The sequence below is a fragment of the Elaeis guineensis genome, chromosome 1, assembly GCF_000442705.2.
Source record: "Elaeis guineensis isolate ETL-2024a chromosome 1, EG11, whole genome shotgun sequence".
Classification (NCBI taxonomy): domain Eukaryota; kingdom Viridiplantae; phylum Streptophyta; class Magnoliopsida; order Arecales; family Arecaceae; genus Elaeis; species Elaeis guineensis.
Window position 1 is genome coordinate 183076660 of NC_025993.2, and position 26496 is coordinate 183103155.

Below are 26496 nucleotides of genomic sequence, written 5' to 3' on the forward strand. Positions count from 1 at the left end.
TGACAATTATGAAATCGAAACAACAACACTATGAAAAACTTATGCTTGAGAAGAGAAATAGTGGAAGGTGACATTTGTTAGTTTTAAGTCTCTAGGCATGTGCGGCTAGGCTCTCAAGGCTTTTGAGTTAGAAATTCATTGGAGTTATCTGGCTAGTTTATAACTTCTATGACCATTGTAGTGTTATTACTTAACACACATCAAGTGAAGATGCCCAAAAACCATTCAAACAATTGCTATTAGGATTACAATTCAACCTTGGATTTCTATCCTATCTAATTCAATCCTTACACAAGCTCTTTTCATTCCTAATAAACCCAAATACAATGAGAATTAGGTCAATATTGAAAACTAATAATGAGATGAGAAATGGTCATAATAGTTTTTTTTGTTGTCGGTGTGTGTAGACACATGTATGCCAGGATATAAATTTTAAATAATAAATATATGATAAATGGTCTCTAATAAATTCAAATAGAGGTCTAAGGTTTCGATAGGCCTGCTCAAGATCGAGCAACGAGACGGGGTAGGAAAGAAAGAGGGTGAAGCAGATTTTAAATGAGAGAGGAGAATTTTGAAAAAGGCTCTAGTGGATATCCATAGCGCACTAGGGTTAGAAAGCTAAGGTCCATGCGAGTAGGAGGCCATTCTTGCTCAAAAGAAAAGAATGCAATTGATAGAAAGGGGGAGGAGACTAATTATTAAAGAAAAAAATAGCTGAAGAGGATTTTCTACTTCCTTTTAGCCATTTGGTTAATTAAGATTATTTATCATTTTATAGATTTATTCTGGCATTTTGGGTTCTATTCAAGTTTAACTGTTTGTTAAACCGTAGGCTAAAAACAAATCTCAATGATATAGGTATAGGTTTTTCTAAGTATGGGATGTAAATGTAACTTAGACGTAAGGTTGGGGTGGTTTTTATAATTTGCTATATATATTTTGTTTGTTTACACTGATGGAGAGTCCTTCGTACCGAGAGTCTGAATCTTGTCTTTCCTCCCCTCCTCGGCGGCGCCGGACGACGGCCGCGGTGGCGGCGGCGGAGGTGCAGTAGGAGAGGCAAGTATGGAGAGGCGATGCCAGTTCTGGGTCCCCAACAAGCGCCGCCTCTGCGCCAACGCTCCTCTTCCTTCTTCCCAGTAAAACCCTAAACCGCTAAACCTCCTCCTCCTCTTCTTTTTCGCTGAATCACTCGCGTTGCCCTAAGATTCGATCTCTTGTTCTTCTTTTCTGCTTCTGAGGTTCTGCGGTAATCACAATCCCTCTGCCGGAGCTTCCCGGGTGCCTTGCCCCATCGATCCGTCCCAGTTAGAAACCCTCGCTCTAGTTGTATCTGTCTTCAATTCTCTCGTCCATTCTCCTTATACTATTCCATTTCTCATCGTTTCAGCTCCGTGCTTCACGAGAACCTGGAATCCCACATCAAAAGATGCCCTTTCAGGAAACAGGCGCAAGCCTTGGAGTCCCAGCCCTACTACTCCAAAGGCATCAACAGTGGCGGTGGCGCCGGTGACTTGGAAGAGGAGAACGTGGGCTCTGCCGCGAAGAGGAGGGCTATCTTTAAGCTGTCTGTGACGGAGTTCCATGATCTTGTGAAGAAGATCAAGTCCATACATTCCGCCATTGTCGAGGGACTGAAAGATTCGTATGTCATGCCGGACACCTGCGATAAATGGTTGAAGCAGCAGGTGGACAGGTGGATTTCTTTCTAAAGTTTGAATCTTTGAGGAATTGGTTGGGAGGTGGTTATGTGAGATGGGGTGTTGTATTTTGGGCAGGAGATTGCCGTATCAGAAGAAGCATGTCTTGCAGCAGGCGTCGATTCTGGGGAACATGGAAGAGCTTGGAATCCTGAGAAAGCCAGCAAAGGAGTCACATGATGTGGTTTGCGGGGAATGCGAGATAAGTGATGGTTTGCATCGCGAGGAACATGAGGTCCCTGCAGTTGTTGAGTTTGGAGCTGGGAGGGGATATTTGACTCACATGCTTGCAGATTGTTATGGGATAAGCAAGGTGTTTCTAGTTGAACGCAGGTCCTACAAGCTCAAGGTCGGTCCTTCCATCTTTTTATATAGACATGGTTACTTGGGGCAAAGTTTCTTGTTATTTGGACTTTTTTTTGGTTGAATTGTAGCTGATTTCTTTCTGAATTGTGATACCACGTAGTTTGATGTTTTGAAGAAGGGGAAAGGGGAAAAATGCTGGATAGATATAAACTTGAGAAAACTGTGCAAATTTGAAACTTAGGCCATAGGATGATGGTAATAAATCTCCCACGTCCTTTCTTTTGCACCTTAATAATAAGTCAAGACATATGGTTACCTGTAACAATCTATTTTTTTAGACATTCTGATAGCGACTCTCTAGTGTAAGGAGTTCCATTATACAGAACAAACCTAGGTATGATAAGAATATGCCTTTTTCAAGTTTGTGATCATTTCTGCAATTATTTTTCTGTTGTTCTACTACTTCTATATTATATGGTGAACTTGCCATATCATTGAAATCTTTTGAATCCATGAATATTACCCTACCTGGAAAGGCTATGTTTTATATTTTGCAGTCTTCTATATGAATATTTTCCACATATTTCTTTTTATTCAATCCATGCCCTAATATGATTGACTAGATCAAATCCTTTTCTCACCAGTCTAAGTCATCTTATGCCTTTTCTTATCAGATCAAGTCCCATAACCGAAATCCAACGCATCTGTCTTGTAGAAATGGCATTTAATTATTATCATACATGAGGATACCATTTTGACAGGTTTTGTTGTTCCTCATGGCCTCAAAAGAATAGCACTTAGATCTTGTACATGTCATACGCATAGGCAGAAGCATATTAAAGAAGAATGATGTTTCATGTACCCCAAATGAATGCAAACTTGTTTTTGCCCCTTTATGAACCTGTAGGGGTAAAATTGGCATTTTGGCCTACAAAATCACCCATCAATAATGTAGATATGACCATGCACTCTAGGTTCTAGAAAGTTTCCATACTAATAAACTTTATAGATGCTACTTTTAGACCTTTTTTTTTCAAGGTTCATTGTAGTGGTGTGTACTATCTCATGCTAGGCATACCGTGTATCAGTCTCGAATTGATACTTTGCACTAGATGCATAATGAGTGTCAGTATGCTGAACAGACCTGTATCCACGTATCTTGGACCCTGATTTATTCTTTTATTTATTAGTTGTGTATGTGTTTTTGAATCTCATAGTCCATGTTTTCGTTTTATCCTCATTCATCGTCGATACATGCCTTCATTTTCCACACATGCATGCATGCATCTGTCCACTTGTACCTGCATGCATACGTGCATCCTTCCATGCTTCTAAAGATTTATTTTAAGGTTGTATATGTAAATCTTTGAGAATTGAACAATTTTTCTTTCTTTCTTCTTTCCATTTCTTTGTTCTTTTTTTAAGGAATGCCTTGTCCTGCTATTGAATTTTAATATCCTAGTCATTTGAGGGATTGTTTTTTTTTTCTCCTTAATTATGGTTGTCTTCCCTATGTCCTTTTATGCATTGATATTGTACTTTGAACCCAAATATTTAATAGTTCCCATGCGATAAAAAATATTTTCTATGTTGTTAAATTGTTTGTGATATATTGGGATATAATGAATTTCTTTATTGTGCAAAAATAACTTATAGGCTGATCGAACTCTGCGGCAAAGCCAAAGCATAATTTTAGAGCGTTTGAGAATTGACAGTAAGACCTCCATTACTTATCATGCATTTGATTATCACTCTTGCATATTTCTGTGTTCTTCTCTAAATGGGGGTGCTTTTATTTCAATCAAAGTATTTTTCTGCTGGTCTTCCTTACTCATAGCAACCCCCTCCCCCTTCCTAGAGGAAAAATAATAAAGACACTACTGACCCACTAACACGAGAATCTACTTTTGGTCATAAAACAAAAGTAGACATGTTCCTCCTAAAGAATCATTTAAAGTACTGGCTTATTGATTCTGGTACATTACAATCTATTTATTATGGACATGAAGTGTTAGCTGACCAGTTTAGTTATTGGGCATTGTGAGTGTCAAAACCATATTTAAATACTCAATATTTAATCATTTAGATGATTTTATGTGTCTGGATGTATTACTAGACAGTTAAGTAGTTATTGAACTTATGTAGTATTGTAAGGTGCATTGCACAAACTTTCTAACTAAAACTAATTTTTTAATGATAGGGAATGAAAAAGTTATCGACTTAAGGTGCAATACAGAATAAATATGAGTGGCTGCAGACAACAACATAGATGAGAGAAAAAAATCATGAGTGGCTGCAGATGAAAACATAGATGATTGGCCATTTGCAGCTCACTGATCAGTAACACTGTAGCTTTTGAATATTTGGTGGTTGTTGATTTTTGTCTATCTTTTCTTAGTTTTTCCTAAAATAAAAAATATATAAAATAGGTCAAATATGAATTTAATGATCTAGAAAATAAAGAGATGCGCACAGGTGATTAGATGAAGATACTCTGACATATCAAGTTTGCCATGACTAGCCTTTGGCCAAAAAAAATGCTAATCTTAAGTAGAACAATAAGGTTTCACGTCTTCTCCGTAAATAGGAAAAAGAGGATTTCCTAGGATTGTAATGTACAAAGTGAAACTTTGATTAGCTTTTCAACCAATAGTTTTAACCAGCATGTCTCTATAATGTCCCATGAGTGTTAAAAAATTATGCACATGGTGCATCAAATCTGATTTTCATACGTTGGTTGTTTCATTAATAAATGTTACACAGAGCACACTGTTTATATATTCTATGTTTACTGCATCATGTCCTTGCTTCTAATAAATGGGATCTTTATTGCTTTGCAGTAGAGGATTTGAACTTGCATGCAGTAGAATCTTTGAGAGGCCTACCATACTTGGCCATTGGAAAGCATCTCTGTGGACCAGCAACAGGTGAACATTGCTGTCTACAAGAGACATGCAACTTAATGTGTTATGGATATACTCATGAATTTCTTCCACAGAAGCCATTGGTAAATTCATGATCAGATAACTGAGTAAATAAATGTCTTTCAAATGTTGTGCAGATCTGACCATGAGGTGTTGTCTCACTGCACAATACAATCAAAATAAGGGAAGGTTCTCAAGTAATTCTTTTCTGCGAGGCGTTGTCCTAGCAACATGCTGCCACCATCTTTGCCAGTGGAAGCACTATTCAAGTAATTCCTTTTTCTCAATTCTATCTTTGTCTCACGTTTTTCTGTTTTTCAATGTTTTGGTTTCCGTTTCATTAATGTTGATGTGCTATAAATGACTAACATGTCATAACATGATCCACAATTAAGCCTTTCGTTATTGGAACCTTTAATATTTGCATTTGCATGAGATGGCTCTTTTAAGCTTTTCATGCTGATTTCTTCACAATATTTTTTTTCCAGGAGCATATGTTATGTGCTGAAATTGTACAAAAATCAGCACAGTCAGCATGCAATGCTAAAAGACCTTGCATCTTTTCATTATTGTTATTGCAGCTGTTGTTATGGGGAAAATTTCAATAAGAAAACATAAAAGAGAACCCCCCATGGAGTTCATCTGCACTTTTATTTCCTCTTTATTTCGTAAGAATGTTGAAAATTATAAAATATATATCCCTATAGCATCTCGCACATTTGGGTCATTCTAACTTTGTATGTCAGTTCTCATCTATGACCTATATAGATCGACCATGAAATCATGTAGTCTATGTTTACATTGCTAGGATATAGAGTCATCACTCATCTTAACCTACAAATGCAGAGTATGACATTCAGCCTGCCTGTGCCTTCTTCTCCTCCCCCTTCAAGCTGGGGGATGGCCCAGGGGGAACTGGCATCAACAAAGAATATGCAATCTGTTCAAAAATAAAAATAAAAGCAAAATTCCAGATATCTTTTTGCAACTTTTTAATTGATTTGACTGATGCCTGACGATCCCAAGGTGTAGACTGCAATATAAACCATCAATAAGAAGCAAAAGCAATTAGAATCTTATTTTCATGCTGTCTTTTTTTCTTTTTTTTTAATTTTAAAAAAAAAAGTCCCAGAGTAATTGGAGTTTTTCTTGTCATGTTGTGATAACATGGTCTGATTCTGTAATGTAATCCCCTTAATAGGCCTGTTCTGAATTTTGAAAGCAGATACAAAATTTCTGATGGGTCTGGGGATCACAAAGGAGGACTTTCATGCGATGACATGGTTTAGCAGCTGGGCCGTAGATGCTGATCATAGCTATGAGCTTTCTAACATCGTTGATGGACCATGTCTAAACAACAGGTATGCTTGTCTGTCTAATGTGACATGGTTTTCAAACAAATCGAGAAACCTCTCTCTTTGGTGACAGTGGCGAGAATGGACAATGGAGAAGTCATTTTCTATTACTGGAGTTGGAGTGATAAACCATTTAGTAAATGGTTGGTTATATGATTTTAATAGTTCAACCACCCATTAAGCAAACACATTAATTATTTGTTACAATTTACTTCTGAATTAATTGTACTTTTCTTTTTGAAAATTATGAGGTTCTAGTAAAATTGAGCATTTTGATAAGAGTAGGGAACATGATTTCTTAAATATGACCAGTAATAAATGAGAACATGAATGCAGAAATCAAGTATATCATTCATCTTATCATTTGTAGCTTCTACCTTTGCATCTCTCAAATCTGACTTTTAGCTTTTCCTTGTCTTGGCATATTATGTAGTGAGCTAAAAGAACCTGATATTGAGGGCAGAGGTGTTGAAGAAGCTATACAAAATATGCCCGCTGTGGAAAGAGCCATCTTGGGTTTTATGTGCAAAGAGATAATCGATACTGGGAGGTTGTTGTGGCTGAGAGAACATGGGTTGGATGCACAGCTTGTAAAGTATGTCTCATCAAATATTTCTCCCGAAAATCACTTGTTAGTTGCTAAAAGTAGGTTTAAATCATAAACACTTTCTCAAGCAGTTTTGTTGTCTGGTGAAAATTCAAATATTGATAGTTTCTTAGAGCAATGTATCTGGCGTATATTCTTTAGTAAGGTGGGTTTAAGCTTGTTTCTTTTGAGGCATTTGATTCAGAAAGAGAGAAAATCGAATGTCAGAATGTGTGCCTAGCCACCACCGCTGAACACTACCATCTCATGTGGCTGAGTATTTGAAATGTGAATTTATTGGTTTCGCAGAATGGATGATATGACTGCAATTGTTTGGCCTACTATGAGCAAAAGAATATCAGACCTAATGTTCCCTGATCTTTTGTTATCTGGACAATCCTCTTTCTGAGACTGCAATACGCACAATCGCCTGAGGATAGCTTTCAACGGATCTTCAGATCACATTCAGTTGACCAACATCATTTATTGGCCAAGGGAATGACTATAGAAAATTACTAGCGGCATCCTACTCATGGCTGAGCATATACCATGGAAGCGTTTCCTTTCAATTGGGCAATTTCTAAAAGATGCAAACACTGAATAATCGGTGCCATTTTCTACCATGTGGAGAGGCCGTCTAACAGCAATTCAAACGCAGCTGCATTTATTCAGCAACCGTATAAACTTATATGAAGTTACTAAGTAGATAGAAGTGAACGAGGGGCAGCTTAACAAGTCAGTGAGATTAAAGGACAAAGCAAAAACAGATATATATATCAATAAACAAAATATACAACTCAACAATGTACAGTGACAAAACAAAGGAATCGGGAAGAGAAGAAATTGATTTAACCACAGGTATCTGAATGTGTTACAAATTCTGATGCAACGATTCCCATCAGGAGGCTTGGAATAACAAGCCATATTCCGGAAATGCGTTCAGCACCCTTTGGAACACACTAGATGGCAATGGTAATGCTTGCGCTTGTATGAGGATTGGGCGGTGTTTCTGTATTAGTGAAAGCACAGTCTTTTGTATGTCAACTTCATCCAACGAACCTGCAGTCACGCAATAATATCTTATAGAATCCTTATAGTAAAGTGATCACACAAGTCATTACACCAGGTAATCCAGGCTAAGGCAATCATTGGTTTTTTTTTTTGGAGTTTTTAATAGATTAATCCCTGAAAACTTGCATATCCAAAAGATATGAAATTAACACCATTAAAAAAGTATAAGCAGAATAATCAACTTAACCTGAAGATTTTAGGCACTAATCTATAAAAAGCCCTTTCATCTTTTCATAGACATGAGTGCTTCTATATGTTTCCTAAGTGCAGTTTAAAGGGGCCGGCATTCTTTCATACATACCCAAATCTTGTAATTTTAACTTTTTTATCTAGAACAGGGATTGTTAGCAAGGTTAAGCAATTGGAATTGGCATGTAAAATCAGGCATCGAACTTAAAAATAAAATCCGAAAGGAAAATAGTGTAAGAAAACAATAGATTGTGCAAACTTACTTGGGTCAAGTGTGGACTGTTAACTTTTCTACAAAGACTTTCATAAAAAAACAACTTATCTACGAAGACATGGATCTTCATTACATAATGCAGTCAATTAGTTGAAGTCATAATTACCACAATTGGACAGGGCCAGCCACTCAGAATGGGAAAAACCGATGAACCATTTCAGTTCTCCTAAAGGCCCGAATTGCAATCAAACCAGAAAAAGCTGTGCAATCCAGTGCTTTTCCCATGAACCAGCAAACTAGTTGTTTTGAAATGAACATATTAAACCAGCACAAAATGATAAATTTGTGCAAGAGTTAAGACTCCCTTAAGTTATACACCTGTTGGCAGTTTTGTTCTTGGCGAGTTTGGTTCTTGTTGCCATGGCCCTAAGCACGGACACCTGCAGCTGGGCTTCCACTATGCACAGCTACCTACTCCAACTCAAGTGCTCTCCCTCCCTTGCTCCCTTTAACCTCCACTCCACCCCAGGCCAGCCTGTCCCCTGGACACATGCAAGCCCTCCCTCTCCCTTTCTTTTCATGGCTCAAGCCTCAGTAGCACTTGCTGGAAAAAGCCTACCTTCGCCCCTTGCTTGGCCAGCCAAGGGTCTTGAAGGATTTGCTACTCACCCTACAGCTGTAGTAGTTAGTCCTCACTGGCTCATACCACAGTGGATCATTTTTCTTTGCAAAAATTTAAAAGATCAGATAAATCAGGTTTCAAGATACTGGCATTGTCTTGAAATTTTGGGCATCCAATATACTCTATGTTGACCACTTCTAGGAAAAAAAAAATGTTTCTCACAAGCTGTCATATTTCCAGTTAAACAAAATTATCTTAGTGATTTAACCTAACAAACATATACACTCTGCTTTCTATTCATTGAATCGCTATGAGTTTTTTAAATTTTATATCTTTGTATATGTTCTGGCCCAGCTAGTTCGCCCAGCGGTCCCAGCCCATTGGAATGGTCAATCCAGTTCAGGTCTGATAACTATGTGCAACTCCTTGTCTCACGATACATCTGTTTTGTCCTTCATTGGTGAAAAGTTTATATAAACAATATGGCAGTAGATGGGATTAGTGCATAAGTTCTCTTCACAAAATAAAAAGAATCAAAAGTGTCCAATCCAACAAGCCTAATCTTATAGATAGGGAGTCAACTTTGCAAATCAAGGGATTCTCCATCAATGTTGAAGAGTGTTTTACAGCTGTCAACTTGACATCGATCTTCTAAGCTGGAGCCGAATTCCTCAGCCAAGCTACCTATCTAACATCAACATGGAAAATTAATCTCTTTTAAGGAGATAATGCACTACTTTTGCCACATGAATTCTCTAGTTCAATTTGACAAGCCTTGCTAGGGCTATAACATGAGCCTATTACTCTTTTTTGGTTATGGTGGTGCATAGTACTTTGACCCAAGCCCATCAAAGTGGTCCCCATTTATATATTCCTTTTGGTTGAAGGATGACTCTGATTATAAGAAAAAAGGCTGCCAGGGTTTTCACTTTGCAAAAATTTTTCATCTAAGAAAGTAATTAATGTAAGAAGGATAAAACACACAATCTTCTTTGAGCACAAGTAAATCAAGTAGCCACTCCTATCAAACAAACTACTAGGAAAATGGTGGTCTTACCCAGTTCAAGCTCCTGTCCCTCATCTTCTATATCTCCTTCTTCCACTATCTCACTCAACTCATCAGCTGCTTTCGCGTATCTCTCAAAGAATTCTTCTTCTGTCTCCTCATGCTCATCCTCCTCAGAATCCTGAAAAAAATGGAACACATGCAATGAAAGTTATTTATTAGTTTTAAGATATAATATGCCTGCACCTCAACAAGTAAGCAAAAAATAATTCTCAATTGAGAAAAACATTTAATCTAATGGATAGATCAATCCAAGATCATTTACCTCATCGTCATCACTCTCTTCATCTGAAGCTTCATTGTCTATGTCTTCTGCACCATCATCCTCCTCATCCTCCTGCCCAACATCTTTCAGATGTAGGCATGCCTCCATCAGTGACACAAAGCAATCCCCCAATAGCTTACTGTCACCATCTGAAGGAGACCCCAGAAGCTGCTCGACCACCTTTGCTAATGTTATCACTGCATGACATGGTACCTAACATGAGTCTTCACAATGATCAACAAAAAAATTTTGATGTTTGTAAAGAAAGATGTGAATTAGCAGTTCAGAGGAAAACAGTCAAATGAAAAATTGACTGCAATGACAATCATCAAAATTATACTTAACCAAACTTACCAGCTAACTTGATCTCAGACTCTGATGACAGAGAAGGTTCAAAAGAGCTACTCGAGACATGAGCCAACCCACATGCCCATAACAAGAAACCATTATCCTCATCCTTTTCAAGAATTTGCTTGATTTTTTCAGGATAAGATAGATAGCATGATGAAATAGCCAACAACAGAGGCTTCCAAAGCGCAGCAGGCTTGTTATGCATATCTTTGAAACGAGAAAATGCTTCCTGTGCAAAGGCAACTGCAATCAACTGTTTGACAGTTTCTGTCTCAAATGAGAATCGTGGAATATTTAATAATGCATGCACACATGAACAAGCTCTCCACATCGCAGATGGGTATGCTGTTATGGCCTTAGTGACAAAAGCAGAGATGCCTTCGATAATGGTGCATGTTGAACCTGAAGAAATATGAGATGACATCCTTCTCATGAAAAAATTCATATAGTCAACTCTTCTATGTAAATTGACAGCTTCCCTGATGCAACTAAAAATTGCCAAGTCTTCAATCTCTTCCCAAGCATGCCAATCCGCAATCAGATCAGACCATACTGCTAATAGCTCCGTAATTTTCAATTCTGTAACTTCTTCCATTGTAATAACAGACTGCATAATAAATCCAAGCAATGCAGAAGCATCATCTATGGATGATGGAGGTGGTGATGTACTACATATTGCTGCATCCTGATCGCCATCATATAAAGGAAGAATAAAAAATGTAAGTTGTGCATGGTTATTAAAATAGTCAGTCATACAATTAGATTAACTTAGAACTTTGAAGTCAAGTAAAATTAGTTTGTGTTATTTAAAACACTACACGAATTTATACATGTTTTAGAATTTTATCAGAAAATATGAACCCACCATAGGCTTCAAAGTTATGAGCCAAGCCCGTTGCAACAAACTTGAAAATGTCCTAGCAATGGCTGCCCGGCCACACTGCCACTCCTGATTTTGTTGCTTCTTGGTTTCATCTGGTATACAATCCTCCCAAGTTTGGGCCATCACTGCTAATGCAGCAAAGCCCCGCTCAACCACCTAAAAGAAAACACAGAAAGTTCATTTTGTAAAACCAATACAAACACCAAAGCAAAGTGAATAAAATAAATGATAATATTAAAGAATGGCAGGTAAAAAACATAAATCATACAAGGTCAAACTCCTTATTGGCTGATGCAAAAACTGGTGTCACATAGTGAACAAGATGTGGGTGCTGATGACAGCGAATTTCCAAAATCTTAATACAGCGGCATATGGCTATACACTTATAAGACCGCATGTAGTAAATTTATATAATATCATGTCAGCAAATTTGTATGGCATGTAACCGAAATAAGTTACTCTAACAAGTTTTGTGATCACATTAAATGAAAGCATAACAAAGAAATATATGCATAATTATAAAACATAATAGATCCAAAGCATCTTCAAGTACAAATATATCAAACCCGCATCATCATGTTCAACAAATACACTATTATTATCTTAAGCACCAGAATGCTAAACTCAAGATTTGTCTCTTTTGTTCTTTCTCCATAAGCATATGCAAGGTTTTAGATACCAGTACCAAACCTTGCACTATTTTGAACAGTATGGTATTGGTATAGTACCAGTACCAATGGTACATGGTAAAACTGTAGAACATCAGAAAAAAAAAAAGGATGGCCAATATCGGTCGCCACTATAAGTATGGTATTGTCAACATGCACTGCTAAGCAGGTATGTACTGGTACAGATGGTTTCTGCATCCTGACATTCATACAGATTCTGGCTTCATATCAGAATGGTATGAGACTGACAGTACCATAGTTCTGGGGTTTTTTGACTCCATGGTTACATGATATCCTTCTAGGCTTCTTGCAACCCTCTCTTTGTTAAAAAATTAGACTAGTTATGGACATGAATACTTACACCAACAGCAACATAACCATGTATAGACACCCAAGTCAGACACGATGATACGGCAAGTAGGGGTGAAAGTGGATTGGTCCGTCTGGATCTATTTTTGTATCTAAATCTATCTAGATATAAATAGAAATTTGAACATCCGACTAATAACCATATCCATATGCATATCCGTCAAAAAAAAAAAAAAAAAGAATATGGATATCGATAGTCAACTATCCAATCCATATTTGAATAAGCAATTATATTTATAATTTTATTTAATTTTATATAGCACTTATGAACTTTCAAGGAAAATATATAACCAGATTGACATGCTATTAATTTGATTTACAATCCACCTAGTAATATCTTTGATTTTGTGGTCATAAAGTTTAGTTATCCAACTTATATGCATATTTTTATCCACACTTCCAGTATCCGACTTGTATCTATATCGGTTTAAAACAAATATGGACATAAATTTTTGCATTCGACTAATATCCGTATCTGTATTTGTCAAATAAAACAAATATGGATATGGATATACCGGTATCCAATCCATATCCAATCCGGTTTCAGCCCTAATGGCAAGTGCACTTGCCAAATGGAACTTTAACCAATATCAGCTTTTGTTCATTAGACAATTTGCAATTCAGTGACCAGTCCAAGTTTCAGAAAAGAAGACCATATCATAAAAAAGTCACAATACTTGCCACATAGTATTGATATTTTACAGAATGGATAGAAGGCTCGTTGCTTGCATATGTTAACAACATAAGACCAGCATGTTCAACAGAATGAATTAAGCTACCTGAGGCCATGGCTCTGGGATAGGAGGTAGGTGCTTTGTAATAGCACCAGCAATACTGGACACAATCACAGGAATATGAGTAGCCACATTCTCTTGCCCAGCCTCAACCACAGTACCTAAAAGCTGAAACAAAAGAGAAGCCTCGCTTTCATCTTCACTACCCATCCCATTAACCAAGAGTTGCAAGAGGGTGAGCCAGTCAGGTGGAATATAATCATTCTGCCAAAAGTAACACAGTGAAAAACATATATAATCAAGCAATACACTTCATAAGCAAACTAAATTCACAAAATCACAGGGTTGATCTTACTTCAAGAAGTTCTGCAATTGCCCCAGCAGCAGAAGCACGGACAGGATAACAATTAATATTGCCAATGTCTGGCATGGTTAATGTCTTCATTAATGAACTATAGATGTCTGCATTCAAAGCCTAAAAGAAAACCAAGTATTATTAGAAACTGCATGCATTAAAGTATATCACAATGTATACTGCATAAAATGTGACATAATCATAGAACTGTTCTAATTTTTTTATAAAGTAAATTGTGTATAAAGTTGGTTTACCCAGACCAATCTGATATTTATTAAAAGCAAGCGTAATTCCTAAGTAAAAATCTTGAGCTTCTTTGATGAGCAATAAACCTCAGGAAAGAGACATATTCAGATTCCCAGGAGATTTCAAATAATACAACTCCACAGCAGAATGATTTTGTATATCTGAATGTGAGTGTGTACATCTCTCCATGTGTAGCACATGTGTATGTGCGTTTATATACAAATGAGCATGTATATACACATACAGAGTTATAAAGACACAGACATAGTACAAATACAAATATATTGACAAAAAAACACATATCTATAGAACTTTCAAAATGTAATCCAACTTTCCTGAGACTAGAGTGAGGTCGTTACATCTGATCGAAGGGCCATAAAGCAGCCAACTGGGAGAAGCATGTCTATGCATATTAGAATACCCTATGTCCGATTTCCTTTTAGATTGTTATGAAAAAAACCATAAGAAATATAAACATTTCAGAAAATCTAAATTTTAGTACCGAACATTAAAGAGCAAAAGCTACTGTCTCCATGGAGTATAACCTAAATATGCTCCTAAGAGGTCACATGAGGAATAAACAGAGGCAAATTCTGACCTAACCTACCAACCTGCCCAACACAAAAGAGTTTGGTTGATGATTCAACAAAAAAGCCATGTTTGGGTTGCAACCTGCTAAGAAATAGGTGGCTTGGGTTTAGCACTGGGACCCAACAAGTTGCAACAAGTTCGACCAATTCTTAAAAGTTAAAACCATGGTTTCAAATCTCAGTGGGAAATCCCATGAGATGCCAAGATGGGGTACTGTCCCAAATGTCGAGATGGAAGTGTCCTGCCATCATCCAAACATCCACATTGGTACATCCTAGGACATCTCTGGTCCTAAGTGTTAGACCAAAACAAGATGGTGGTACATCCTTATTCCATGAGAAAACCGAGACAATCCCATCCCATGGGATTTAAAACCTTACTTAAAACCTAGCCCCTACGTCACTAGGTAGTGTAATCTTGATTCAAACGTTTAGGAATGTTCCAGGCATATGACAGTTTGATTTTTCACTTTGAGTTTTCCTTTCTTTCTCTCTCTAACCTTTTGTTTTGATGCTAAACCACAGGCCCCCTCATTTTGGACTTATGCCACTTTCATTTTTCAAAATACATAACTAATAAGTGAAGCCATATTGGGTTAGTGGGTCAGGTATAGGTCCATATAGAGACAAATAGTTTAAGTATGGGGTTAATCTTTTCAACCAAACTATAAACAGGCGGGGTACAGGTTGAAGGTTTTATTCCCTACTTGACCTGATCCATTAGTACCAAAATAAACAGAAATACAAATGTGTCTGTGTTACATAGCACAAATTTTCACAGCACAAATTTTCACAAATATTTTCAGAGTCCAATAAAAGAAGCATGTACTACATATGCAATAAAGTACCTGAGGAAGACAGGATGCAAGCTCTCCTATGACCCAGTTTGCTGTAGCAATCAAATATGGAGAGCATTTACACAATGAATATAGTGGAAGTACTCGATTGCGAACCAAAGTAGTCACATATGCTGAACTTATCTCGCTTAAGAACTGTAAGAGAAGATAGTTTAACAACTGAAGAATCATTTCCCTTGGCTTATAAAACTTGGTTAAGATAAATATGTCAAAAAGGGGAAGAAAGCTTACATCTTGCAGACCTCCATATGCCATCAAAACACCATAATAACTGCCAAAAATTTGTCAACAACTCTTACATATGAATATCGAGATTCCCCAACAAATGCAAAATGATAATGCTTCAATCACAGGAGATGCTTAATCCAAGACAAAAATGAGTTCATAACGCTATTGAATTGGAACTTTTTTTTTTTTTGAAAAAGAAAGAAGGATCAAAATTTTCATCTATATACTCCAAAGTCCAAATCTGAACTAACTTACTCGCTCAATATCTTAGATGATGCCTCTTCCCCCTCAGGGGGCATGGGAAACTTGGATATAAATGGTATCACCAGTAATTCCCCAACAGATCTCTGATGACTTCCTTTACTTTTGTCACCTTTCTTGCGTTTAGAAACTGAAGATGCGGTAGGTGGACCCTGGAAGCACAACAAACCAGAATAACTTAAATATATATAAGAAAAGGGAATGCTCAAAAACCAGACCAGACTGCTGGACTGGGTCTTACCCCAACCACCCAGCTCTTCTGATCCAGTTTGAAAGTGGACAAATCATCCAACATGGATGGTTTATGGGTTCTGGTGGGCATTGGGTTCTATGAATGATTGACGAACAATGCAGCCACACATATCCAGATACTAAGTTATATCAATTTATTCAAGCAACCACCAAGATATTAAATCATGGTTGCAGGAAACTTCAAACTTATAAATCGTTTAAATATATCACAAAGTCCTCGAAGAAGAAAAATGACATGATCAGGCCCAGCCTAATGAACAGGATGGTTGAACAATTCTGGAATCTAGTCTAGAGCAGACATGTTCTAAATTAATCATCTTGTTCTTTTGACAACTCAGACAAACAGGACCCATTTATAGGCAGAAATAACAAGAAGAAATACAGTAATCTGGAATGAATCAGAAGGAAATTAATTTTGTTGGGAATTATAACCTTTGACATTGCAATAACACCAAGTAAATTAATTGCACTTTTTCTTGCTGTAAACAAGTCCTCAGCCCATCCTGAAATTTCATCCTGCATTGGAAATGGCGCCACATGAGCATGCTGCAAAATGACATTCAAGCAGGATATGAGCACAAAAGGAATCTGCAGTCTATCCAGCAGATATTCATACAAGGTCAGATGGGAGATTCTTCCGTATGTACTCATCAGTATCTTCTTCCCATTCCAGTAAATCCTTCATGATAACGATAAATAAAAGGATTAGAATGAGGGAACGAATCAAAGAACAAGTTGTCTTCAAGAATTAGCAATGATATAGAGGTTGTTTTGAATTTGAAGGGCACATGTTAGCAGGCAACATTAGGACTTGAGATCGATATCAGAAAGCAAATTGCTGCATTTTAAAGGTACCAAATAACAGGTTATCCTATGGTTTAAGTGACTAGAACTCCAATATATAAGAGAGTAAAAGAAAAGTCCAAACTAGCATTTGCAAAACATGCATACCATAAATCAATTCTTAGATGAACAAAGGTGCATGAAATCCCAACTTCTAAAATTTATATTCCTGCTGACTGATTCATGGTGCTCTAAGGACTTATTACCACGTAAACACTATACACATTTTGAGCGAATAATTTTTGACATTCTGGATTTCATTCATTGGTTGGTAAAAGATTTAACCATTTCTCTCTGTAGATTTGGAATTTAAGCCTATCAAATGACTTAGAGGTAATTTAGTAGAATGCAGATACAAGCTGTCCTTTAGGTTCAGCAGTGAGTCAATGTAAATTTGATTAAACAAAGAGAACAATTGAGCTTTTTAGTCCATTATAAAATGTGTTTTTTTGCAGATTAATCCCTGAAATCATTCATATTAGCATATTAATCTATTATTATATAAAAATCCTTGGAATGAACACTATTTGCATCACTTGGCCTTTGTGCTAGTATTTACTAATTGAACCCCTAGTTAAGGTTAACCAGGGTTGCAAAAGGACGAAATTGCCCTCATCTTAACAACAAATCAGGCTTAGAACTTGGTCACTTTTTGCTCGCTTCAGCCTCTTCTTGCTCAGGACTTCTCTGCCATGGAACCAACAATGGAGGGTCATAAATTAAGGAACTGGTTAAGTTTAAGGACCAAGGGCAAAAATGTCCAAAAGATATGAAATTAATAACATTAGGAGAAAGTGTAATATACCATTCCATCGAGTTAAATTAACCTGAGGGATGTATAAGCAAAAAGTTAGAAGATTTCAGGGATTAAAATACAAATACAGAAAATGGGGATCAATACACAATTATGGAAGATCTCAATCACTACTATAAAAAACCCTTTAAAATAAAATAATATAGCAATTGTGATAAAGTATAAATTAATTTCATATCTGACATCTTACAAACAAATAGATGGAATCATTGAGGAGGCTAATGCTCACCTTGATTTTTCTCTCATATTCTTAATATACAAAGAGGAACAAAATGTGACTCAGTTAATATTTCAGAAACCTTTCTCTCAAAAAGTTTACTTGTCATAGTCTATTTTGAACCCTTATCCCCTCTATTGTTGGAACTTGGTTGCAGAATTGTAATGATATGGGACCTGCACTTAGTTAAATTCTCCAAAGATGTGAGAAAGGTATATTGCCCCTTTGAGCAAACTGTTGCCCCAAAAATATGGAAATTGCGATCCATCTAGGGGATTGGCAGTGGAAAGGATGCAGGCCTTCTAATATTCTCTGACTTAATGAAAGTAGAATGTTTTACACAAGCTTTGCAACTCTTTAAATCTATGGTACCGACTCCAAGATCCTTTCATCCAAAGGCTCAACTCTTGCTCAAACCCATGTAGCGGACAATGATGCCACCTCACCATTGGTGTTAGCTGAGCATAATCAGAGAACAACCATACTAGAAAAGGTTATTACTACAAACACAAGACACAGCTCACCTTCTGATTCAATGCTAACGCAGGAAAGATTGCTGAATCCAAAAGGGAAGAAAAATGTGGTGATACAAGTCTCCATCCCTGCAAAGAATATTCAGAATTATAGGATGCAGTTGAGACTTTCAGGGTTAATAAAAAGGACAGGACCTGTTCAATGGAAAATGAACAACTTCGGCTATGTTATCTAGCAGTCATAGAGGTAAGGCTGTCAAAGTGCAAAGTATAATATGCAGACCAGGATGTCTTTATTAAACTTTCAAGAAGGGTTGAAAATTTGCAATTGAATTGGTTCAAAGCAAGCAGCTTGAGATGCAATCAGCAAAGTAATTTTCTACTTAATAAGTATGAAACCATTAGGCAAAACACACAGCTCTTTTAGGTCACTTCAACTTGAAAACAATGAGAAACTTACAGGGCCTGTCTCCAATATATGAGAAATTACATCAAATGCCAATGAAACAATCCGCTCTGACAAGGGATCGAGCTTCTGCATAACCTTCAATATATCAGAATCTCACAAGAATAAATGATGATGGACTAGCTTTATATAAATGACTCTGATAAGCACATAATATTCGTAATTTCCTATTGCACAGATCAGATTCCTATCGTGGAAATTCAGCTGAGCACATGCATACAAACACATAAGTGAAAGTTATAATGCAATACACATAGGAAGGGAAAAGAAGGAAATTGCGCACACTACCAAATTCAAGGATGAGGATCACAATATAGAAATCAAAATGTTGAATACAATTACAAGGTCTGAAATGGTTATCAAACAAGAAATCACATTTTCTGGGGATCACATTAATATCATTCCAAAATCAATGCATTGTACCATGCCCTTAGGCCTACTCATTTGAGATAAGTCAACTGTTGATGAATAGGCAAGAGATCTCCAAAACATAAGATTTTACATCTAGAAGCTTTTGCCCTCGCAAATCATGTCCAATGGTTTAGATTTCAATATTACAGCCTCCATTTTGAAGACATTTTTTAAGTCAGCAGTGTGCAAACTCCTATATTTCCACCTTGCCTATATATATATATGCACATGCATATATACATTTTTATGTTAGACAGACATGCATGAGCATTATGTAAACATATACAAAAATATACACCATGCAGGCATGCATGCATGCATGTAAATTAATTTTTTTGTGCAATATTCATGTTTGATATTACTTTACTAGAATTTTATGTAGCAGCTCTGAGGCAGTCTATGCCATTAGTTGATTTTCCTTCTAGATGTTTACAAATGAAACAAGGCAACTGGAGATGAGGGGAGAGGAACTCAAGATGGTATGCACAAACTATCAAGTATTCACATACACATGTATAAAACATAAAAAACAGAGATTCGTGCTGTCTAAATAGTCCATGCAAACTTAAGATTATCTAATAATATATTTTAAAATTGCAAACTATCTATTGCCGCAGTCACTACAAGAAAATAGCATCGAAGAGAAAAACTTACAGCAATGCAAGTGCTCTGCTTGGCTAGTTTGAAAGCACAATTAACAATGCTCTGCATCAGCCTGAGAGAAAAAGCAAGGTGAATAATGAGATGGAAGGATAATTAAACAAGATGAGAAAATGATATGTTACTTGTCAGTATGCTTCCGATGACGAGTGACCAAAGTGCAAAAAATTATTAAGCTTCTTTTTGCAGTCTTCAGCCTCAGCACCGATCCATCTTCGGAAGAAGTACCATCTAAACTTAATGAATCCAGTATCCGGAACAAGTCGTAGCAAAAAGAAGGCAAAAGTGGACTCAATGCGCATGGCATATATGACCTCACCTATACAACTAATATATTGTAAATATCCAAGAAAGAAGTACAGATATCCGGAAATTGTAATTTCAAACTTATGATAAAATGAAAAAATGTTGCCATTTTATCCCATTAAGGATTACAACTAAGAGATAGATTAGAACTATAGGAATAGCTAGCACTCATATTATTGACTCTTTATTGCATACTTTAAATAAAAAAGTCAAAGCATGAACAACATATAACCACAATGCTGGAATTTGGATGGCCATGTTAACTAGTGTATGAATTTTATAGAAATGACAGCTACCTGCGTGTAACTATGTATATGGAACAGACTGAAAAGCAAGTGTGCTAGATGAGAAAGTCGAGCAGGTTCAAAAATTTAGCTCTCAATTAGCCCACAACTCAGTCGCATAAATTCAAGCATCACCTATGGAAGCACAAACATATTACTATAGAGGTTTTGTTGCCTATTCAACCACAATAGTACATCTAGATAATTGAACAACCATGGTATTTCAATCATGGAATGCAGTATTGCCTGGAACCAGGCAGTTCGGGGCATATCAAAGCAAATTGACAAGGAACCAGAATGGTTCACCATGTCTGCAAGGTAAATGGGCAGAAACTATTAAACAGCCCCTCCCAGCTCACCCTTCACTTAATCTGCTCACTATTTCACTCCCCCTCCCTCTGACCCCATGCATATTTCAAAGCCCTTAAAACCGCACCCCCATCATGAATTCCACTTTTTCTGGTCCCTTTGCCTCCTCCTCTACTCGATCCACTCGCAATCGCTGCAACCCCCCTCTCATCCCTCTCCCTGTCCTTCCCCAGCTATGGCCACCAAACCTAGGGGACCTGGCCATGAATTGATCCAAGCAATTGACTCCCCCACCTCTCCCTCCCTCCCTCCCTCTCCTTCTTCCTCTGTGTCGGTACTCCCTAGAACAACATGGTATGGACTATGGACCCATATCATGCCAAACAAGTTGCCAGCCAGTACCCCCTCCAGTACCGGTTTGGTGTTCCTTGCTATAGAGGTTTTGCCATTGTATTATAAGTAGCAAAAGATAAGCTACATACCATCATAAACTGAATCTTGATGCTGAAAACTTTTAAATATTGTACAGGTATAAACATAGTCTTCTGGAACTATAAACTCTTACATTCAATTGAGTCCCTACGTGTACAACTTTTATTCATAGCAGGTTTATGCTCCAAGCAGTATGCTAGTCATGATGTGTCTGCATGGACATGGTGATCTATTAAATGACTATGAGTGGATGCATGCCCAAGCCAACCCAGTTATTTGCATAGAACTTCATAACATTTAAGAGACCAGATAAAGAACTTACAGCAAAATACATGCACTTGCATATGAGAAGAAGGATTTGTTCAAATTCTACTTGTATCCTGTCTTGAAGCAATAAAGCCTGTAATTAAATCACAGGTAGATTATTTGACTGAGACTCAGAGAAGCAGCAAAGAAATATATAGAATATGACGTACAACCTTATCAATGAAGTGACGGAATGTTGCTTGTAAAGGTACAAGAATGTCTTTTGCTATCAGCTCCAACTGTGATGGCACAGGTTCCTTTGGAACTTTCGGATTCATAAAGTACTGGGCAATATCCAACCAATCGATTAGAGTAATAGGGAAAAGCAATAAAAAAAGAGAAATATACAGATCCCTTAATCTGTTCAAGTCCAGCATCACACATATTGCCCACAATGAAAACCATGAGACATCCATATAAGAGTACCGAAGAAGAGAAATAAAATCACATCCAATGGCCTAAATTACATATCTAACAAAATACGGTTCAAGCCAAAAACATGTTTTCAACAGAGAAAATCCAAAAGAAAGAAAATCAAGGTGCGTGACTAACGGAAAGCCAGAACAGTAACTCCAAAAGAGAATAGACAAGTGGCTTCCAAAGAGCAGTGGAATTTTGTCGAAATCAAAGTCTAACTGAAAAACAGGATACAAGAAATCTACCACGGTCAGCATCGACAGCATCCTCCCTTTAGATATGATTAAAATCAAATTTATGGAAAAAGAAAAACATTATAAAGCCAGTCATAACTATGTGGCAAGTCACAACGATCTACTAAAAGAAGCTTTATCATGCTAGAGTGCTTTTATTTTTATCAGTTGCTTCATAATCATCATCATCAACATCCAAGCTTTTTATCAATCAGATTAGAGAAGAACTCTAAGTAGAGAGGGCCCTAGTGAAAGATTGAACAAACTCTATGCCTAGTTGTCAGCCTGGTATCAACCCTTTAAAATAAAAAAAGGGCAGCCAAATGCATGAGGCTCACACCATTGTGGGGTTTGGGGAGGGTCGGATATACGCAGCCTTAACCCCACATGCGGAAATGGTGTTTTCATGTTTGGAAAGTCATAATGGAGCAACATTACCGTAATGCTAAGGCTCGCCCACAGACATCAGCCCTTTAAATTATCGAGGCAAATTCCTGCCAAGGCAAATTTAGGCAAGAGAGGGGCAGATCATGCAACCTGCAAAGTCAGTTGGCAGATAGAGAAATTTACCTTTCTAATTGCAGTCTGAGCTCATGCGACCAAGAAATGACCCTTCAAAAATCCCCTAGACTTTTAAAGAGTGTAGACAAAGGAGGAATTTGTGATACTTCTAAGTTTTAATATAAGGAGCATATCTCTATGGCACCGATGAGCCCATGAGCCAAATGAAATGCAGTCCCAATATCAATTTTCTAATAAGGAAAGGCTGAAAAAAACATAGACGCTGATAAATTTAGAAAACATACCTGAAATGGTCTAATGACCGTTTGAAGTACTGTAAGCGCATTTATGGTGTTCCACTGGGAAGATGCACTTGGACAAATGAGATTGCTGCTTTGAATTACTGATTTTAGTTCAGGGACAAGTTCAGGCCATGAATTCTCCTTCACAAAGTCTTTGCCGACAATCAAGCGAAACTGCACGAGATAATAAAAAGCAAATAATCTGTCATTTATTTGTGCAAAGACAAAAATCAGAAGCTAGTATTTGAAAAGCAAAAACAAATTGCTTCAATAAAGTTTGTAAATTTTACTACAAACTTTCTGAGAAAAGAAACCAACCAAAAAGACAAACATATAAATGCAGCCATCATTCATCATTGTTGACTACAAAAAGGCAATTGACAATGGAGACATGATGACTGAAGTCTGTACTTCCATCTCCACCACAAAGTGAGGTAGGGCAGGTAGATGTTAGTAACCACGAAAACTACTATCCATGGGTTTGAGGCTACTGGACAAGATTTAATCATCCAAAAAAGTAAAGAAATGGTGTGTCACTAGCAGAAGCTCATTAGCTTTGTCACTGACTTTTCACTAAGAACATTGGACATTCTTTTGCTCAAGTTTAGAGGCATAAGATTGTTTGCACACTTAAAGGGAGAACACATGCATCTAAATATTGGTCCTCACTGCAATAACAAAATCTCTGGCTCCTAAAAACCTTGGGCACAAGGCATTACCTCCCATTGCCCAGAAAGGAAAGGGAGAACTCACGTCCCACCAACTTCGGCTCTTTGGACAAAGTGAACCTGTTTGACTGGTATCAGGATTTAAACATCGAGGACTGTACCCAGATTGGCGGGCAGAATTTCGTTAAATAGATAACAAAGACTTAAACTTATCCTTGCATATTATAAAAATGCAACCTGTGAAAGCAATTGATCATCTATGGCTTAACAGCTTAGCTGGGCTTTGCCAACCCATGGTTATAGGGTGGTGCATCCTGAAGACAAATCTTTTAAGAAGACCATATTGACACAAAACTCATGAGTTCAAACATTGTTACAAAAGTAAAGCATCATTAGGAAGAACGGTTGTTTTCAAAGTATGTATCATCAAAGTCAATGTGATATTTCAAGTACGGAAGAGTGACAGATCTCAGGTTACTCTTGTTAGAATCTCCAACTGCCAAAGCGAAAAAATATGGAAATGCTGTTGACAATAGAAGTCCTGCGTGCATATTTACTTATGGCCTATTCAAGAAAACAGATACTTACAGCTTCAACTAGAACTTTCAGAACTGCAGGTTCCACTTGGAGCAAAGCGAGGGCAAGCTGGTTCCGGAACTCATTATGCAGTTCAGGATTAGATGGGTCTTCGTCCATGTGGCGTCTCGTGAAGTTCTTTAAATAAGTGGCCGCAGCCAATCTTAGCCCTTGGCTGTCGCCTCCTACAATCACATAATCTTACATATTTGATCATACAATCTAGCTAAAAAAATCAAATCATTCTCTTACATAATTACTTAAAAGCAAATAATTTAACAACCCGGAAAGAAATCTGAAGCATTCTTCTTCTTTCCTAGTTCGTTTATTGGGAAAAAAACATACGGGAAACCTTGAGCACATCTCCTCTTGAGAATCTTTTCTTTTTCTTATCAGAATACCAGATAAATAGTGAAAACTCAAGATTAGGCAGGAATTGAACAACACAACACACAGTCCAAACTGCTGTTCTTCTTCTTCGTCGTCCCTCAACTATTCGTGCAAAATTTTTTAATCTCAAGAGTGGAGGCATGGAATTGATCACTGATCAAGGGTAAGAGATGATGGAAAGCGACGGAAGAGAGAGGACGGACCTGTGGCGATGGCGATGAGGGAGAGTGGGAAGTGGGGGAGGGTGGATAGGCGATCGAGGCCGTCGGTGGAGGACGAGACAAGGGCCTTCTCCGGGCTCAGGGTGTCGCTCAGGAGGCGGGAGACCTGGGGAATTAGGGTTTCCATCGCAGCAATTTGATCCGCCGCGCCGAAACCCTAATTTTGGAGGCAGAGAAGACCACTGTCGAGTTTTGTTAGCGTTCGGAGAGAAGCGGCGGTATTTATATCAAGGGAAAAAAATAAAACGAATAAAACGAAGTGGCGGGAAAGATGTGCCACACGAGCTGTTCGGCTGGTGTCTAGATTTAGCGCCCATTTTATGTCATTTCTCTTAGTTTTCCTATTTAGTTTTTTTTTTTATGAAATTAGTTTTACTTTTCATTACAATGTTTGCGTTGATGTGGACCTGTTGTCCAACTTTAGGCAGCAAGTTTTCTATACCTCAAGGCTTTAGATAATGCACTGTACCATTACAACGCACACCGCAACACCATAATGGCTGCAACGGTGATTATTTACCTGAGAGACAGAATTTGAAGCTTTTACTATTTCAATAATAACTATGATAATGGTTGTTATAGATAAAAATTGTTATAGGGGTTCTTATAATAATTTTATCATAGCCATCATTTTATTTCACTTATTATTGAATAAATAATATTTTTGTGAATGATAGTCTATTTGGAGAGAAACAATAATGAAAAAATGAATTTTAAAATATTAAATATTTTATTTGGAGTAACGTACAAATAAAAATAGTGTTTGTTACTTACGTTATAGTGGATTGTTGTAATTGTAAATAATGTATTATATATATGATGTAATAAAGGGTAGCTGGAACCATTATACATCCATTATAAATTTATAATGGATGCAACACCATTGTTCAAAGCCTTGCTATATCTAATCTCTATTAGTGAAAAAATACAGCACATACTTGTGGGTACTATTTGCAAGCTTCTACCTGTAAATAATTCAATCCTTTCTGGCTTTGATGCTGCAAAAGCATCCCTTATTATTCAAAAATTAAAATGATTTACATTCGTGCAAGGTAATTTTTGTTGTTTTTGATAAACTTGGGACATGACCAAACTATATTCAGATGAATTGTTGAATTTGAAGAACTTGCCAACAAAAGAATTGGGATGTGATTGTGAACTCTTGCAATAACCAAATCATGGTCATCCATTTACTTTAAGAAAGTAATCATTGAGCTTTACAGTAGATCCTTCCATCAGAATTCTAGAGATCGTTGCTCTACTGATAAACTTTGGCCACAATCTAGAAATCCTCGAAGCAAAATGGCATTGATGGCGGAGGTCATTAGCCCTGAGAACGAGCCATCCACCATTCCACAATATATGAACAACTAGACCTAGGCAAATAGATACCTGCGAGAAAGAAGCATAACAGATGGTTGTGGTCTCATTTAGATTTGATACTGATTAGATTCACTTTGTATTGGTTCACTTGTCTTGTTTCTCTCATGGAAATTGATGAGTCCAATCAAGATTTGTGCATTAAGTAAAGAATTGTATTTGAAAATGTCCAATGGAAATGATTGTTGCACT

General features: G+C 37.2%; 2 protein-coding genes across 4 annotated transcripts; one reads left to right on the forward strand and one right to left on the reverse strand.

Annotated features, from left to right (window-relative positions):
* The first annotated feature begins 945 nt into the window (after positions 1-945).
* On the forward strand, positions 946-7213 carry LOC105040026 (uncharacterized). Of its 2 annotated transcripts, XM_010916404.4 has the most exons (9): positions 946-1142; positions 1245-1310; positions 1394-1699; positions 1782-2052; positions 3666-3723; positions 4850-4936; positions 5071-5202; positions 6159-6294; positions 6722-7213. In XM_010916404.4, the coding sequence occupies exons 1-9, from the start codon at positions 1069-1071 to the stop codon at positions 6948-6950; spliced, it is 1359 nt and encodes a 452-aa protein (XP_010914706.1). In that variant the 5' UTR covers positions 946-1068; the 3' UTR covers positions 6951-7213. The 2 variants fall into 2 exon arrangements, with proteins under 2 accessions (XP_010914706.1, XP_010914707.1); XM_010916405.4 differs by lacking the exon at positions 1245-1310 and having other exon boundaries at positions 958-1142.
* A 406-nt stretch (positions 7214-7619) lies between these two features.
* On the reverse strand, positions 7620-25135 carry LOC105040027 (uncharacterized). Of its 2 annotated transcripts, none has more exons than XM_029263006.2 (21): positions 24907-25135; positions 24326-24498; positions 23073-23243; positions 21790-21900; positions 21633-21710; positions 20105-20298; positions 19974-20034; positions 18903-18986; positions 18494-18571; positions 16712-16774; positions 16528-16611; positions 15838-15995; positions 15586-15625; positions 15346-15489; positions 13662-13781; positions 13352-13570; positions 11518-11691; positions 10656-11337; positions 10302-10498; positions 10028-10157; positions 7620-7933 (listed from the first exon to the last, which is right to left on the reverse strand). In XM_029263006.2, exons 1-21 carry the CDS (start codon positions 25049-25051, stop codon positions 7773-7775), a joined length of 3267 nt encoding a protein of 1088 aa, XP_029118839.1. In that variant the 5' UTR covers positions 25052-25135; the 3' UTR covers positions 7620-7772. The 2 variants fall into 2 exon arrangements, with proteins under 2 accessions (XP_029118839.1, XP_010914708.1); XM_010916406.4 differs by having other exon boundaries at positions 18903-18977; positions 24907-25134.
* Between the last annotated feature and the right edge of the window lie 1361 nt (positions 25136-26496).